This window comes from Coffea eugenioides, unplaced genomic scaffold (assembly GCF_003713205.1).
Source record: "Coffea eugenioides isolate CCC68of unplaced genomic scaffold, Ceug_1.0 ScVebR1_506;HRSCAF=1195, whole genome shotgun sequence".
NCBI lineage: Eukaryota > Viridiplantae > Streptophyta > Magnoliopsida > Gentianales > Rubiaceae > Coffea > Coffea eugenioides.
In genome coordinates, this window is record NW_020864350.1 from 1 (window position 1) to 16,214 (window position 16,214).

The following is a 16,214-nucleotide window of genomic DNA, read 5'->3' on the forward strand; positions in this document are numbered from 1 at the left end:
TCATAATGGTATTTCTCTCCCCGACAATTCTGATATGACTGGTAGATATGATAGTGATTTAAAAATCAATGTTGGAACTTCTTTTCATGAAAAAATTGTGGCAGACAAATGCCCAAATTGTATACAGGGTGATGCACATGGACTTAATAACTGTACAGAGTCCTCTAGTGCATTAATTGGATGCTCCATGAGGGATTTAATGAGAAAAAAACGAAGCCATTGCAGTGAGCTATCTGAATGTAGAGCTTCTGAGGTTATAAAGGTTACTAGTGACAAGGAACAGAAAGACAAGATTTTTGTTTCCAAGAAACTGACAAATGACGAAGAATGCAATAGATCTCAGATTTCCTACTCACCCAGATCTGCAGTTACAGATAAATTAGGAGAATTATGTGAGTGTCCTGCATCGGCAGAGTTCGCTAAGGTGAACACTGATGGATCTGATCTTTTTGTGCATGGTAGGTAACCTCTTTCCTCTTGATGTGATGCATCTTGTCAGATTGTAATAGTTGGACAAGTATGTTCTTCTATATAGCTTGATGCTGATAGTGACTCAGCAGAATTTGCAGGTCTCTGCACAAGGGGGATGCGTTGTTCCTCTAGGTTGCCTGGGGAACTTAAAAAAGATAGCCCACTTAAGGAGGCTATCAGTTCATGCTGTCAATCCTCCAACCATGTCGGATGTCAAATCTTTGAGAAAAATTATTCAATTTTAGACTCTGGTTTGAAGAGCAAGGTTTCCATGCATGAGATACCTGAAATGGGAAATGACAACAATAAGGACACAGGGGTGTCAACTACAGTGAATCTATTGCAGACTGAGCCCCAGATTAACAGACATGTAAAATCCCCTGGATTTTACAGTTCAAGATTGTCTGCTAGTAGCATGATAGCACACCCTGTGGAACTAATTTGTTTAACTTTGTGTCAGAAACCCCCAGTGATAGAGTGGACCGATGAACCTGATGGAGATTCTGTATTGTCACCTTCTATTTCTCAGGACCCTCATGAGCTGGTGGAAAAGGAGGAAGGAATATCTCTTCTGGGTGAAGTTGCAGATGACATTCTTCCTTTCTTCATAAATGACAACCTAGAAGGAAAAGAGCTTCGAAACCTAAACTGCCAGGAAGCAGGATATAGTTATCATCAAGATTCAATCATCGGTGTCCCTGTTCACTATCAGAATGATGGCTCCTATCTATATATGTTGACTCCTGTTCAGTCACCGCCATCAGAGGAAAATGTCAAGAGATGGCTTTCTTTAGATGGCAGAAATACTTCAAGAGAAAAGGCAGCAGATGCATCAGTTCTGTTTATATCACCTAAGCATTTGTCCGATGATCTCGTGGATTCACGGCGTCCTTTATGCCATGCTTCTAATCTGTCTTCTCTGGATTCCGAGGCAAGGTCTGAGTCCAACCTTCATCAGTTGAATCACCATAACCAGGAAAACTTCAATGGACAAGTAGAGGCTCATAATGATGAGGTGAGAACAATCCAGAAGGATGCATACAAAATTTTGATGTCTAAGCCATCAGCTGTTTTTTCACAAGAACACTCTCAGTTATCTGGTCCTGATGTGAAATCAAAGTTGACTCCTTTAAGTCAGATGGGTTTTCGGGATCCAGCTAGTGTTGGTGGGAGGCAGCAGCTAACAATTGTGAGTATTGAGGTTCAAGCAGGATGTAGGGGAGATTTAAGGCCTGATCCTAGGTTTGATGCCATTGATATTATAACTCTTGTTTTTCAAGATGATGATGATGCAATGGTTGATTGTTTCATGCTTTTGCGGTCCAATACAGTTATAACTGAAACAAATCTAGATGGAATACCTGATTGCAAGGTTTTGCTTTTCCCTGAAGAGAAGCAAGTATTTAGCCATTTCACAAAGATTATATCTATCTTTGATCCAGACACATTAATTGGCTGGGATGTTCAAGGGGGTTCCCTTGGTTTTCTTGCTGAAAGGGCTGCTTATCTTGGCATTGGTTTGCTAAATAACATATCTCGAATACCATCTTCTAGAGGTCTCAATACTACTGAGGAAGATATGCCAGATGATATGTCTCTTAAGGTGGCTACTGCTGATCCTGTGCCTTTAGATGGTGCTATCGTTGAAGATGAATGGGGCCGAACTCATGCCAGCGGTGTCCATGTTGGTGGTCGAATTGTTCTTAATGTTTGGCGATTAATGCGAGGTGAAGTTAAGCTTAGGATGTACACTATGGAGGCTGTTGCTGAAACTGTATTGAGGAAGAAAGTTCCATATATTCCTTGCATGGTGTTGGCAAAATGGTTTTCAAGTGGTCCTGGTCGTGCAAGATATCGCTGTATGGAGTATTTGTTAGTGAAAACTAAGTTGAACCTTGATATCATGAATCAACTTGATATGATAAACAGAACATCAGAACTTGCTCGAGTCTTTGGTATTGACTTCTTTTCTGTTCTCTCTAGAGGTTCACAGTATCGAGTTGAATCAATGTTTCTTAGACTGGCACATACACAAAATTATGTTGCCATTTCTCCTGGAAATCTACAGGTTGCTTATCAGCCTGCAATGGAGTGTCTTCCTCTTGTGATGGAACCAGAGTCTGGCTTTTATGCAGACCCAGTTGTTGTTTTGGATTTTCAGTCTCTTTATCCATCAATGATAATTGCATATAACCTTTGCTTTTCTACATGCCTTGGAAAAATCACATCTTCAATGGCAAATATTCTTGGTGTCAGTTCTTATTCACCAGATATGAAGGTTTTGCAGAATTTGAAGCATGAAATACTGCTTACTCCAAATGGTGTTATGTATGTACCTTCAAAGTTTCGTAAAGGAGTACTGCCCCGCTTACTGGAAGAAATATTATCAACTAGAATTATGGTAAAAAAAGCAATGAAGAAATTAGCTCCATCACAGCAGGTGCTACACCGTATATATGATGCCAGGCAACTTGCCCTAAAGTTAATAGCAAACGTGACTTATGGCTATACAGCTGCTGGATTTAGTGGTCGCATGCCCTGTGCAGAGCTAGCAGACAGTATTGTGCAATGTGGTCGTAGAACACTAGAGGCTGCTATTTCCTTTGTGAACAATCATAACAAGTGGAAAGCAAAAGTTGTATATGGTGATACTGATAGGTAGAAGTTTGATATTTATTTTATTCTATCTTTCAATCTTTTTATTTTTTATATATCTGAGGACGTCCGTTGAATAGATCTTTTGGCACTTAAGTTGCAAGTATTCAGATAGCAACGTGCTTATCATAATATGTTTCACGGTTTAAAAGTATTGCTGACCAAATGGTTTTTTGACTAGTGCAGCATGTTTGTTCTCCTTAAGGGACGTTCTCGTAGGGAAGCTTTCCACATTGGTAATGAGATTGTGTCAGCAATAAGTGCAATGAATCCAAATCCTGTTGTGCTAAAGATGGAAAAGGTCTATCAACCTTGCTTCCTCCTTACTAAGAAAAGGTATGTTGGCTACAGCTATGAGAGTCCTGACCAAAGTAAGCCAAAGTTTGATGCAAAAGGTATTGAGACAGTAAGGAGAGATACATGTGACGCTGTATCCAAGACAATGGAGCAGTCGCTGAGACTCTACTTCGAACATCAAGATATTGATAAGGTAACCTATGTTTCTGGAAATCTTTGGTTATTTACCAGAATTTTGATACTCTTTAATATTGCAGGTTTTGTTGGGGATTGAATTAGACAATTTGCCTTCTGAGAAATTGGCTTTAAAGTCAATCTTATAGACATTGAAGAGAAATTGACTGCTTTCTTCTGCTTTCTCTGTTTCCTTCTTCTCATGGTGCTGTTTTTCCTTACCTTCTCAAATTCCCTCCACTCAGCCTCTCCTCTTCAGGTCTTCCACAGTTCTTCCAACCAAAAACCCCATTTAATTTTTATGCAAAAGCACCAAGGTGCCACATTGGTAGTACTACTAGTATTGCGATCTTCCATTTCCTCAGCCCTCGTCTCTTCTTGTCAATTTTAATTTTCCCTCTTCTTCTTCTGGTACTGCTGTTGTTTCTTGGCATTGTCTTACTCCTGATGAGGATGTGAAGGGCTTATGTTTCTGTTACCACTTCACTTTGGATTTGAGGGCAGTGGGCCCACTACCAAAATTATTCTGCCTGCTCTCTACATTAGCATCTTTATCTATCGCAATTTCAGGCTGCCAGAATTTGGCCAACACAGCAAATGAAAGAGTGCATTATGCTGGTGGTAGTTTGATATTGTTTGGTGGTGGTGGTTGTGGAGAGGAAATTATTAAGATTGAGATGCGGCAGAAGTGGAGTTCACGTGTGCTTTTGCTTCTGCTGTTTGACTTCATTTTTCTTTCTCTTATGTGCATAGATAATTTATGGAGAGGGAGGAGGAGTTTGAGAAGAAAAAGAATAGTAGTAGCACAAGAAGCAGAAAGAAACAGATAAAGAAGAAGAAGAGGTCAATTTCTTCGAGATCTACTAAGTTGATTTTTCACGAGTTGATCCAATATCATATCTTTAATTCCAATAATTATATAAATCATATTTGGGTAAATAACCCATGCTTCTCTCTTTGCCTAACAACATATCAAAAGTTTCCTAGATGAGAATGTCTCAGCTCAGCTGACTGATGTATATATGTGCTTGACGATTTAAGTTTTGAACTAAACTAGGGTAATGCTTGTTGAGAATAAACACTTCCTCTGGCGCATTACAGGTAAAAGTGTTATTACATTGGCTTACCCATTTTAATTTTCTATGGTGTGACCCTCTAGCTTTTATGGTTGGCAATCAGCATATCATGACCTGTCAATTCCATTCCGTTAAAAAATGGAGTTATTTTTTGTTTTCAAATTGATCAATAGGAAATGGATTATAAATGATTTGCTCTAATAAGATCTTGGAGATGTTCCTGGTACGCTTGCAGTGGTGTTTATGTGAATTCTTACTATGAGAAATTCGGACTTCCTTGACTTGAAGATTTCACCTTTTATTTTTGGAATTTATTAGTAATCTGTTACTTTTGTCTTATTTGTTCATCATAGGTTAAGGCATACCTATTGCGTCAATGGACACGGATTATATCTGGCAGAGTCTCTCTTCAAGATTTTGTTTTTGCAAAAGAGGTCTGCTTAGGCACTTACAGTTCACGGGCGTCATCACTTCCCCCATCAGCAATTGTAGCCACTAAAGCAATGAGGGCTGACCCGAGGGCAGAACCACGCTATGCAGAGCGAGTTCCTTATGTGGTAGTTCATGGTGAACCTGGTGCCCGACTGGTAGATATGGTTGTGGATCCAATGGAACTTCTTGCTCTTGATTCTCGTTACAGATTAAATGAGGCCTATTATATTAGGAAACAGATAATTCCAGCTTTACAGCGAGTTTTTGGGCTCGTTGGAGCTGACTTGAACCAATGGTTCTCTGATATGCCGCGTCCTGAAAGGGAAACTGTCGGTAAACGTCATTTTTATGCTCCAAATCAACATCGAACTAGAATTGACTATTACTACCTATCACGACACTGTATCCTCTGTGGTTCACTAGTACAAGCATCAAGCTATCTCTGTCATAACTGTTCTAAGAGTGAGGCAACTGTTGCAACAGCTTTGATCGGAAGAACTGCAAAACTGGAAAAGGAAATCCAACATCTTGCTGCTGTAAGTATTAAAATTAAGTTTCATCTGCTACTGATTTATGGTTATGAGAATGGTAAATGGTGTTTCAGGATCAGTGAATGTTTCAAGGAATCCAAGGATCTCCTTTAATTCTATGTGACACAGAGATCTGTTTTTAGTTTTACTGATTGTGCTTGTGTTGTGTCTTCTGGATCCTTGCTTCATCAATTTCTCTCTCTCTCTCTCTCTCTCTCTTTGCATTTAACCTGGACCTGCATGTTTTCTTCTAGTCTACGCATCTGGTGATTGTAACTTGCTGTGTACATCAAGTACACACACAAACAAAGACAATCACAGGCATATGTGTATATTTCCCTTTTCTTGTGGCTACAAGTTTCTAACCAGACTGACTACGTACTTTGGTTTTGCTTGCAGATTTGCCGGCATTGTGGCGGTGGGGACTGGCTTTTAGAAAGCGGGGTGAAATGCACATCTCTCGCATGCTCTATTTTCTACGAGAGAAGGAAAGTTCAGAAAGAACTGAAGTCTCTCGCTGCTGCTGCTACAGAACTTGGTTTCTACCCTACTTGCATGGCTGAATGGTTTTAAAAATATGTACATCGGCTACCTTGATAGTAGAACTGGAAGAGATACATCACCTGTGAATATGTCTGTATATTTGTGTACATATGCTCCATAAGTTAGTTTTTGTTTTCCCCATCTGTAGCGCGAAGAGATGCCTATTGCCTAACATCCTTTGCTTGATTAGTCCGTTGTAAAAGTTACCGTCCCGTAAGGCTTGGTCTAGCTTATAGCCTTATACTGTTGTAAATTATTCGAACAAGTGAACGTCTGCAACTTCCAACAAATGTGATCTCTTTGATCTACCATCTGAAGCAATGATGTTGATATTTCTTTAGCATTTTTGGATCTTGTGCATTAGAACTAGGATAAAATCCACCTTATGGACCAAAATTCTTCCGAGTACGGGCAAGGATGTTGTCTTGCTGATGCCTAGAACTTTTAAGCATAAGAGTGACAATAATACTAGAACATTTAGGTTGCATAACAGTTTCCAGTTGACCCCAAATATCCAGATTTGAGCCATATGGCCAATCAGTATGCAGATGGTAGTGAACTTCTTACCAACATCAAATCAGTCAACTGACTACTCGATTTGGGCTGATAAATGGTTTTGGATTTTGATGTACTGTCTTAACAAAGTGATACTTCTAAGCGCTGCCATGCCTGCGAAATGCGAGCAAAAGATTTTTTTTTTTTTTCCAAGACGGCAACTTTCATTTCTTCAACAAAACGTATTACAAAGACAGAGGCAACTGCCTCACCAAATCTGCTTGAGACTATCTGCTTGAGCAGTCTCAAGCAGCCAAACTGGGAAGTTCTGCTTCCATTCAGTTACATTTGTCAAGTTTATTGCAAATTTTGCTAATTTATGGCTAACGTAGTTGTTCTCCCTCCTAGTGAAGGAGATGCAACATTCATCAAATTCATACTTTAACCTTCTAATATCCTTTATCACAGTAGCAGTGATCAAATCATCTTCCTCCCCATTCACCTTGTCTACCACTTGCTTGCAATCTGATTCAAATTCTACTTTCTTCCATCCTTGTTTAGCTCTTATCATTGCACCTCTGAGTGCTAATGCCTCTTCAAGCTTTGCACTAGAGCAGCTTGTTCTGATGATAAAATCTTCTTAGATGATAAAATTTTCTTGTTCTGAAATCATTTGTCAAGGTTTAACTCTCAATGCTACTATTCTATTTCTAGCACTGAATTTTCGTGTTTGTGAATGATAAATTCGTTTTTTTTTTCCCAACAAAACACATGTCAATGTTCAACTCTCATTGTCGCTAATGTCATACTAATTTTTCCCTTACAAAATTTAGTAAATTAATACACTCATTAACTATTATTAGAATAATTTATACTCAAATCAAATGTAGGACTGTCAATAGAACCCGATTTGAGCCAGTCCCAAACGAGATCGATGGACCTTATGTTTAATAGTGCAACGGATCTCTGTTGCAGTCTTTGTATCACTCTCTGTCCCACTTTTTATTATATTATTTTTCCTTTATAAAATATCACATTTTAGTTCTTTTTTGTTTCCTTAAGATCCAATATTTTATTAACTGAGTAAAAAATAAATAGAACAGTTTCAAAAAAAGTATATATATATATATATAATTAGAAAATCAAAAAATACAATAGAAAATTCATAAAAAATTCTCATTTTCACGCATTTTTGATTTTTTGAGTTTGTTAAATTTTTATGTATTACTTAGTTAATAGTTATTGGATTTAAAAAAACAAAAAAAAACTAAAATATTGATATTTATGAACGAGAAATAGCAATACAATAAAAAGCGGGACAGAAGATCCATTGCAAATTTAATAGGACGGTGTAGAACTTAAACCTCAATATTAAACCTGCTTTTATCATGAGTCGAGCCTGAACTTTGCTAAGTTCAAACTCAATTAATGCCTGACCCAAGTATATTAGTATAACATTTAATTGTACGTGTTATAACATAAAATTTTGAAAGTTTGTATATAAAATTTGTAATAATTCATAATTATTAGAATATATTAGATATAATTATTATGTATTTATGAGTTTGCGTTGATCCCCATTTGAGCCCGAAACTCTTATTGAAGTGTGAGTTGAATTTGAATCTTCTAACTTAGATTTGAGTACAAAAGTCCGAAAATTAGAAAAATTTATTATTTTGTGAGTCGTGTTCTTGTCAAAACCTAGAACATGGAATCAAATTGATAACCCTAGTCAAATGAGAGTCAAAGTTAAATTTACTTAAATACTAAAACATTGCTTGATAAAAAGAAAAGTTCCTAATAACGAGTTCAGCTGGTAACTACATGCAGTGGTATCTCATAGGTCACTAGTTTAAATCCTGCTGTGCTAAAATTGCTATACATCCTTGGCAGGGCTCCGTACAGCCGTAAATGTTAGGATTCCCTGTGTCGACAAAAAAAAAATAAAAAAATCTCCCATCGTCTCTCTCTCTACCTGAATACCTTAAGTCCACCTACTAATTAATTTCTAAACATAACCTTTTTCCATTCTAAAGTTAAAAAATTATGAATCTACAAATATCATTCAAGGATAATGCCCTAGCAAAATTATAGTAAAAATCAAGTTTGACATGGTAAAACTAAAAAGACATAAAAGGGGAAAACACAAAATTTTGGATTAAGGGGGAAAAAGAAAATTTCATATTTGTGACACATTTGATCAGGGTTTAACAGGCTCCTCTTTCCCTCTCTCCCTCTCTCCTTTCTCTCAGTCTCAGGGTTTAACTTCTCCGCCACCAGCCAAAATGCTCCTCCTCCGCAGACGCCTGAAAAACCTGCACTTTCCGGCACGTTTCCACCACCACCACCACTACCACTACCACTACCCTAACAGAATATTCCCTAAGCTACCCTTATCTTCTTTATCCTCTGCCCAGTCCCAGACCACCACCTCCTCAGACCCCACTCCAAAACCCTCTTCTCTATCCGCTCGTATGAGCTTTGTATTCGAACAAATCGACGCTATTGAGAAGGAACGCTCCCAGAAAGACCAAACCCTGCAGCGAATTCGTGCCTGGCGCGAATCCAAGAAACAACAACAACAACCCACCACAGACTTAAGTCCGGCCGAGGCCGAGTTGTCAGAAAAGAAATTGGAATTGAAGAAGGACGAAAATGAGGTTAGTCCTAAGAATGCTGGGGGATTGTTGGATGGTAAAATAAAGGAAGTTGAGCTGGTCCATCCGTGGCCTGAGTGGATTGAGTTAATGGAGAGATTAGTGCAGCAGAATTATTTTGATCATAAGAGGAGAGATGAAGATGGTATGATGGAAACTGTGGGGTTTAATTTATCTGAAATGGTTGAAGAGGAAGGATTTGATTTTACTAGGGATTTCAAGACTGTTCAGACTGCTGTTCTGAATTTTGGACGCGACCGGTTTGATATTTTGAGGTCTGTTCTTGTTAATTTTCTTTGATATTGTGGAATTTTGTATGATCATGTGGGGCACTGTTATAGCGTTTGATAAAATGTGTGAAGGTAAAATTATACAAGTGGGATGATTGATCTTACTATGGAAATGTGTTTGTTCAAGATGGGAAACTGCTTTTAGATACTTTAGTTACGGTAAATTTTGTGTTTTTGCAGAATGTGATAAAGGAAGATTGCCTTTGATTTCTGATAGACGATTTGGGATACATTTTGCTACGATTCTGAGTTCAGCTAAGTAGGAGGGCCATGGTATTTTTACTGTGTCACATAGGTTTATGCCATGAATGTTGAAACAGGGATCAAGTGTTGAGTTCAGATGTGGATTTTGTAACAAGGGGGAAAAATGTAAAGAGAACATTTTGAAACTAAAATTTTAGTATAATTATGTGATGGGGTGACAATGCTTTGTGCACTCTTCTTTCGATAGCTTTTGATTATTTTGACTTTTGATGTGAAGAATTACTAGCTGCTATCAAAGTTTTATATTCTAGCAATTTCTTTCAAAGGTGAAGACAGGCAAGATAATTTATTTTCTGATTTTTGGTTCTATTTTTTTATTGCCTACTTGCAACATTTTTTTTTTTTGGCGCTGAAAGTAGCATCCCCTTTTCTTAGGTAGTTCTTAAAATTATGCAAATATATGGAGTATAGCGTTTCAGGACAAACTACTTGTAATTTTTCTACTGATGAAAGCAAAAGGTGTAATGATATGTCTCCTTTTTTTTTACTGTTTAGAAAAGTAAGATTTATTTCAGTAATTGCTTGTGTTCATTCTTAATTTGCAAATATTTCAGGTCAATGTCAAGACAGGATCTTCAAATTTTGGTTGGTTACGGATGCCCTAGTGCGGACAAGAAGGTGGTTTTTTCTGCAAAATTGTTGAGGAAACATGTCCACCTGGATGAGGGAGATGTAAGTTGGGAGTTAACTTTTCAGATAATGAACTTGAAGACTTATTGATGTGTGCATGTCAGATAGCGAGTTTAGTTTGGCAAGAAAATTTTTGTTTCGCATTGTCTAATTAAACTTGAATTTTCTCACAACTGGTTCTTGTCGAGGCAAAAATTTTATCTACCTTTTATTAGTCTTGATATACAGACAAAGGAAGCTGAAATAAGCACCCTTTTTTTTGCATGTGGATCTATTACAACATCATGTAATGCACTTATGCTTCAGAATGTGGGTATCTAGCAGACTAGTCTTCATTCGTTTACAAGCAAATATAGAGAAGGATCTCACAACTATATCAATACTGTAAATTATCCTCTTTATGCAGCAAAGGCTTGAGATAGTTAAATGGTCAGTATTACTATTTCCTCAAAAGTTGGTATTATCACCTTCTATAGTGCAATCACGTGTGCATAAATGCTCTGGAATCTAGAAAACTACTATTATAGTATTCAATTTTTTGATATATAAGCGAACAATCATAAAGAAGAGTCTGTAGTCATGTTACAGAGGTTATTCTCTGAGAACAGGCAAAGGCTTGAGGTGGATGATCTCAATGCAGTGAAAATCCTAGAATTTTAGACCTCTTATGTCATCTTGACACCGTTCATAAATTTATCAACTTTGAAAACCTGCGTTCTTGGTTATTGTTTCTTTTGTGGCTGTTTGGTCTACCATGGTCACCTTTTTTTGCATTTACTACCACCTGACTGCCTGATCAGCTGCATTTTGATGTGCATGTATCATAAATAGAGGACAATGCCCCACTAAATTTGCTTAAGCATCTTTGTGCTTAAATCCAGTCTGTATCTGCTGTAGAGGGTTTAAGTAACTGCCTAAGCTAAGAAGATTGGAATATGATCCTTCAATTACCTCATTGAGAGCAAGAAACATGTCTCCAAGTTCTTGTGCTTTTCCCCCAATTCAATTCAATATTACTATAATGTGCTTCCACTCTTTTCTTTTTTTATTTAAGTTTAGCTAGTTATTTTAACTATGAGATTGGAAGAAATGTGAAGACAATAGAAAAGAAGCCATAGCTAATTTTGAAGTAAACTTGGTGGTGTAAGTACTAGAGTTTTCAATATGCCAATAAATTTCTGTTTACCAATAGATTTTTTTTTTTCAAGGTTTGTAGTTCCTGCAGTTTGAGAAGTTCTTGTGAAAGAGCATATCTGCTTACAAATAAAGAGGATGAAGCCAGGACCATGGATGTCATGCGTATGTTATTGACATATGGCTTTGATGCAGTAAATGGATCAGTTGCAAATAAGTCTCTTATGAAGATGAAAACTCTGAAGACTGTTGTACGCAAATTAATTCATGATGTGGTAAAGTTGAGTGCAGTACCAATAGATCCAAATCTTCCACCTCCTGTTATTAAAAAGCCTCCACCTAAGGTGAAGCAGCCACCTCCCCCTCCAAAGAAGCGCGTAGGACGTGATGACATTGAAATGAAAAAGGGTGATTGGCTTTGCGTAAAGTATGTTTCCTTCTTTCTTTCAGTGCTTTCATGTGCTATTTTTCTGGGTTTTGAAATCAATCAAGAACACAATGATGCATATATGAAGACCCTTTTTTGTGAATTTCTTGCTCTGTATCATCCTTTTTCTTTTCATTTTCTCGGCTGGATGACATGTTGGAGGAACTGTTTATGTTGTTCTATACATTCTTTGGTAGCAGTAAATCCAAATTTGTGGTTATTATGTAGTTGGTGCATAATGAGGTTGAATTATGTGCTACTGGGAAATGAGGAGCAAACTCGTCTATTTGCTTGTCTGACATAATGATGTATGACCTTTCATCGTTCATGTCACCACATAAAGTCGCAGTTTATCTTATGTTTTCTTCAGGGAAAGTATTTGGTACTTCGTAGTAATATATCCTGACTTTTCCAGCTAACTGATAAAACTTACTAAGAGGGAAAATATGTAATTTGGACGCCAGTTGCCTGCTTAAGTGAAGTAGAATATTCTGCCATGTGTTGTGATGAGTCGTAGGGGCTTCTCGCCATAATCTAAAATAAAGATTAAGAGCAATTTACCTTTTAGTTGCTTTCCTTAGAATCAGAGTGAATTTTGAGTGATGAACTTTACTGTGTTTGTTTTGTACTTGCAGGTGTGACTTTATGAATTTTGCAAAGAACACGGTGTGCCTACAATGTGATGCCAAGCGTCCTAAGAGACAGCTTCTTCCAGGAGAATGGGAGTGCCCACAGTATGTATCGTGTCTGCTCCTCTTTAGTTTTGTCATCTTACACTCTCTGATCAATTAGTTGCTTATCCTTAATGGAATAAATTTTGTTCATTAGTCTAATCTCTACATGTTCAAGCTTGTATCTGAACTGTTCACCAATTTTCTCATTTTACTTTAAGAAGGAAAACTGAAAATGAGTATTGCTTACAGATCAAGCCTGTTGTGTACAGTACAATGGCTTTTGATGGGATGCTTTATTTCTTATTAATGTTGATCCCATGCTTTTGCAGGTGCAATTTCTTGAACTATAGGAGAAACATGGTGTGCTTTCATTGTGAACACAAGCGCCCGCCAGATGAATTTATGGAGAGTCAAGTGCAAGATAGGCAACACAGTCCAAGGAGATTGGAGAATATTTCAGGCAGGCCAGAGATTTCCAATGCATGGAATTTTGATTTTGATGACAATGAATCTGATGGGGCAGATGTTGCTGCCTTTGAGTATGCAGATTCTAAGAAGATGCATGAAGATTTTCCTTCAGATAAGCAACCACATGCAGGGGTTGCTAGGGCATGCGAAGATGGATTGCACAAGGATTACAGGTCTGCTAGAGATACTGATCCTGTCAATCCCGGATTTGGATTCAACGATTTTGATGATGAAGATGATGATGTGGAAAATTATGAACTTGATACTCGGAATGATGCACAGAAGGCTTCTACTGTAGATTTTTCTGAGCTTGATGTTGACTCGCATTCAGAAGATGAAGACAGAACAGGTCATGATTGGACTCTTCGTCGTAAGTCCAATTTCCAGGCACAAAACAAGCCATCTAAATCAACACGTAGGGGAGTCGGTTTCTCTGGCTCTGATCCTGAAATAGATTTTGGTACTGATGATGAGCTTCCTATTCATCCGAACTGGAAATCTAGTCATGTCAATCAGAGAAGTAAAAGAAGAGGTGGCGTGAGTTTTGGTTCAGATGATGAGGTTAGCTCTGGCACTGAATACACCAATAATGATTTTGGATCCAGGGAGATGAAAGGGAATAAATGGAAGTCAAGTAGGAGTTCAAGAAAGCAAAATAGTTTCGACAGTGATGATGAACCGTTCTCTGATTTAGAATCCAACAATGACAAAGATAAATTTGGAAGTAGGAAAGCAAGCCTAAATAGCCAAAGAAACACATCTAATGGCAGAAGAAACCGGGACATGGGAAATCTTCGCGGATCTTCCCGAGATTCTCCTAAAAGATTTGAAGATACTGATTATGGCCATAGAAAATATACTAGAGATGGTCGTTCACAGAATTTTAGAAGCCCTCAAAGAGAAGGATCTTTTAAGCAGAGACGAGACAAAAGATTTGAAGATGATGACAATGGCTACAGAAGTGATTCTAGAGGTGGTCGTTCGCAGAATTTTAGAAGTTCCAGTAGAGAAGGGTCTCATAAACAGAGACAAGGTAGATATGGTAACTCTAACAAATCTGGGGACAGTTATTTGGATGATGAAAGACACAGGAGGCCCCGTGTAAACGTGAGATAAACTTCATCGGATGATCCGACTACGGCTACACTTTTTGCTACTTGTTGATATTCATTTTATCTACTGATAAAAGAAAAGATTATTTGGTTGCTTTAACTTAGAAGGACATGTTTGAGGTATTTGTGAAGGTAGAAGTTTTCCTACGAAGTTAATAGGCCGGGATAAAATCAATGGGGAGTAGCATTACCCTGAAATGTATATAGATATTGTTATATGTTTGGGCTATATTGCCAGTTTATCATCAATATATCAATGCCAGTTTTCTGTTTGGGCTTTGATGCCAGTTTGTCGTCTCTGTGTCTGCTCCATGCACATCTGCTTTCTAGCATGTCTTTCAAATCTGACTTCACATTTCTTGGAGCCATAGTAAACATAGCAAAATCCAAGGCCTCTGATTTTCAACCTCAAGTGGAAAGTCCTTGCACCTCCCAAAAGGCCAAGCAAGAGTTCATTAAATGATGCCAAAGAAGGTGAACCACCGGAAACGGGGCGTCATAAGTTGACTTCTGTTCATTTTTCAAACTAGACGTAGTTTTTACAATATTTTATGAAAATTTGTAAGACGTGAGTGTAAATTTAAATTTGTCAACTTATACAAAATTGACGATTACGTCAAAACTATACAAGTTTACACCAAATGTAATAAGAATTACATGGATAGGTTTGTGAGGCCTCAGATGCATGAACAACCACCAATCAAAACAACCCTATAACCACCAAAAGGAGTGCAAGAACATCTGTAGATGAAGCTTCAGAGAAGTTCAGAGCTTGAAGTTCCTCAATCCTAGCCTATTCAAGGAAACTGTTGGATGGTGCTAGCAATATGTACATATAGCTTTTAGCTTAATCGGATAACGTTCATTTTTTATTTTTTTTTTTGTCAATCGTCACTTTATCTATAGTATCCTACACCATCCTAGTATAAGGGGGAGACCCAACTTTTATGTTCTCAAAATGTAACAAGAGTATAAAAGTGATGGTGTTTACCGTTTAAAGGTTAAGTTTTTACAGCCTTGCAGGAGACTAAACGCATCAAACAATTAACACATTTGTTGGGAGAATTAATTTGACTATTGCAGATTTGTCAAGTCTCATCCCATGTTTAGGACATGCAAATGTTTCCCTTTTCCTTTCCCTTCTTATTTTTTTTACCCCTTTTTGGCACAGTGGTGGTTCGAGTCAGTTGCTGTCACTTAGAACTAATTCACCTCTCCAACTCATGAAACCGTCCAATAAACATGAGCAACCATGAAAAATCTCGCATGGATGGAGATATTTTCCCATATATATTTCTTACTTAAAGTTGTGTGTTGAATAAAAAAGTTTGTTGTACGTTCTTCCTATGTGGTTTCAAATTTTCAATGCCTCTATTGCTCTATTTTCTATCACCAATCTTTGGATGTCTATTAGGTAAGAAAATGCAATCTTTTCATGTTTTATTGGATTAGAGAACTATCTGTTCTGAAGAAAAATACTAAGAAAGTTATTTATCTCCTTGATTATCACATGCATACACAAAAATTAATGATCACAACTGAGGTTAGGTATATAATATTGACAAAAGATTTGCCATGACAACAAAAATGGTTTCTTATAGATTATCCAAACTTTTAAATAGGATTTTCCAGCGGAGATTAGTGAAGCAAAATGTGAGTGTAATCAAGATATCGAAATCCTAATTAATGCGTTTCTAAGGTCACATATTCCTAATCTTTAATCTACAAGATTGTGAAACACATTTTGTAGTGCAAAAATTTCACATATTCTAGCGTTATGACACACATAATCATCCCAAAATTTCCTTTTACTCTTTTTTATTTTGTTTTAAATTGGTGTAACGAGTTGCATGATAAGAGAACTACTTCATTTCTCTAATTAATG

General features: G+C 37.4%; 1 protein-coding gene across 1 annotated transcript; it reads left to right on the forward strand.

Annotated features, from left to right (window-relative positions):
* The first annotated feature begins 45 nt into the window (after positions 1 to 45).
* Positions 46 to 14,600, forward strand: LOC113758430. The gene is made up of 11 exons (XM_027301289.1): positions 46 to 458; positions 558 to 3,129; positions 3,313 to 3,616; positions 5,027 to 5,641; positions 6,035 to 6,201; positions 6,977 to 7,028; positions 8,926 to 9,605; positions 10,439 to 10,556; positions 11,723 to 12,075; positions 12,711 to 12,809; positions 13,079 to 14,600. Exons 1-11 carry the CDS (start codon positions 188 to 190, stop codon positions 14,331 to 14,333), a joined length of 6,486 nt encoding a protein of 2,161 aa, XP_027157090.1. The 5' UTR covers positions 46 to 187; the 3' UTR covers positions 14,334 to 14,600.
* The last annotated feature ends 1,614 nt before the right edge of the window (positions 14,601 to 16,214 follow it).

Coding starts and splice junctions, on each gene's coding strand:
- LOC113758430 (XM_027301289.1), top strand. CDS start 188: ATGAGGGATTTAATGAGAAAAAAACGAAGCCATTGCAGTGAGCTATCT. Junction 3,130..3,312: donor GTATATGGTGATACTGATAG/GTAGAAGTTTGA, acceptor TGACTAGTGCAG/CATGTTTGTTCTCCTTAAGG. Junction 6,202..6,976: donor CCTACTTGCATGGCTGAATG/GTTTTAAAAATA, acceptor CTGCTTGAGCAG/TCTCAAGCAGCCAAACTGGG.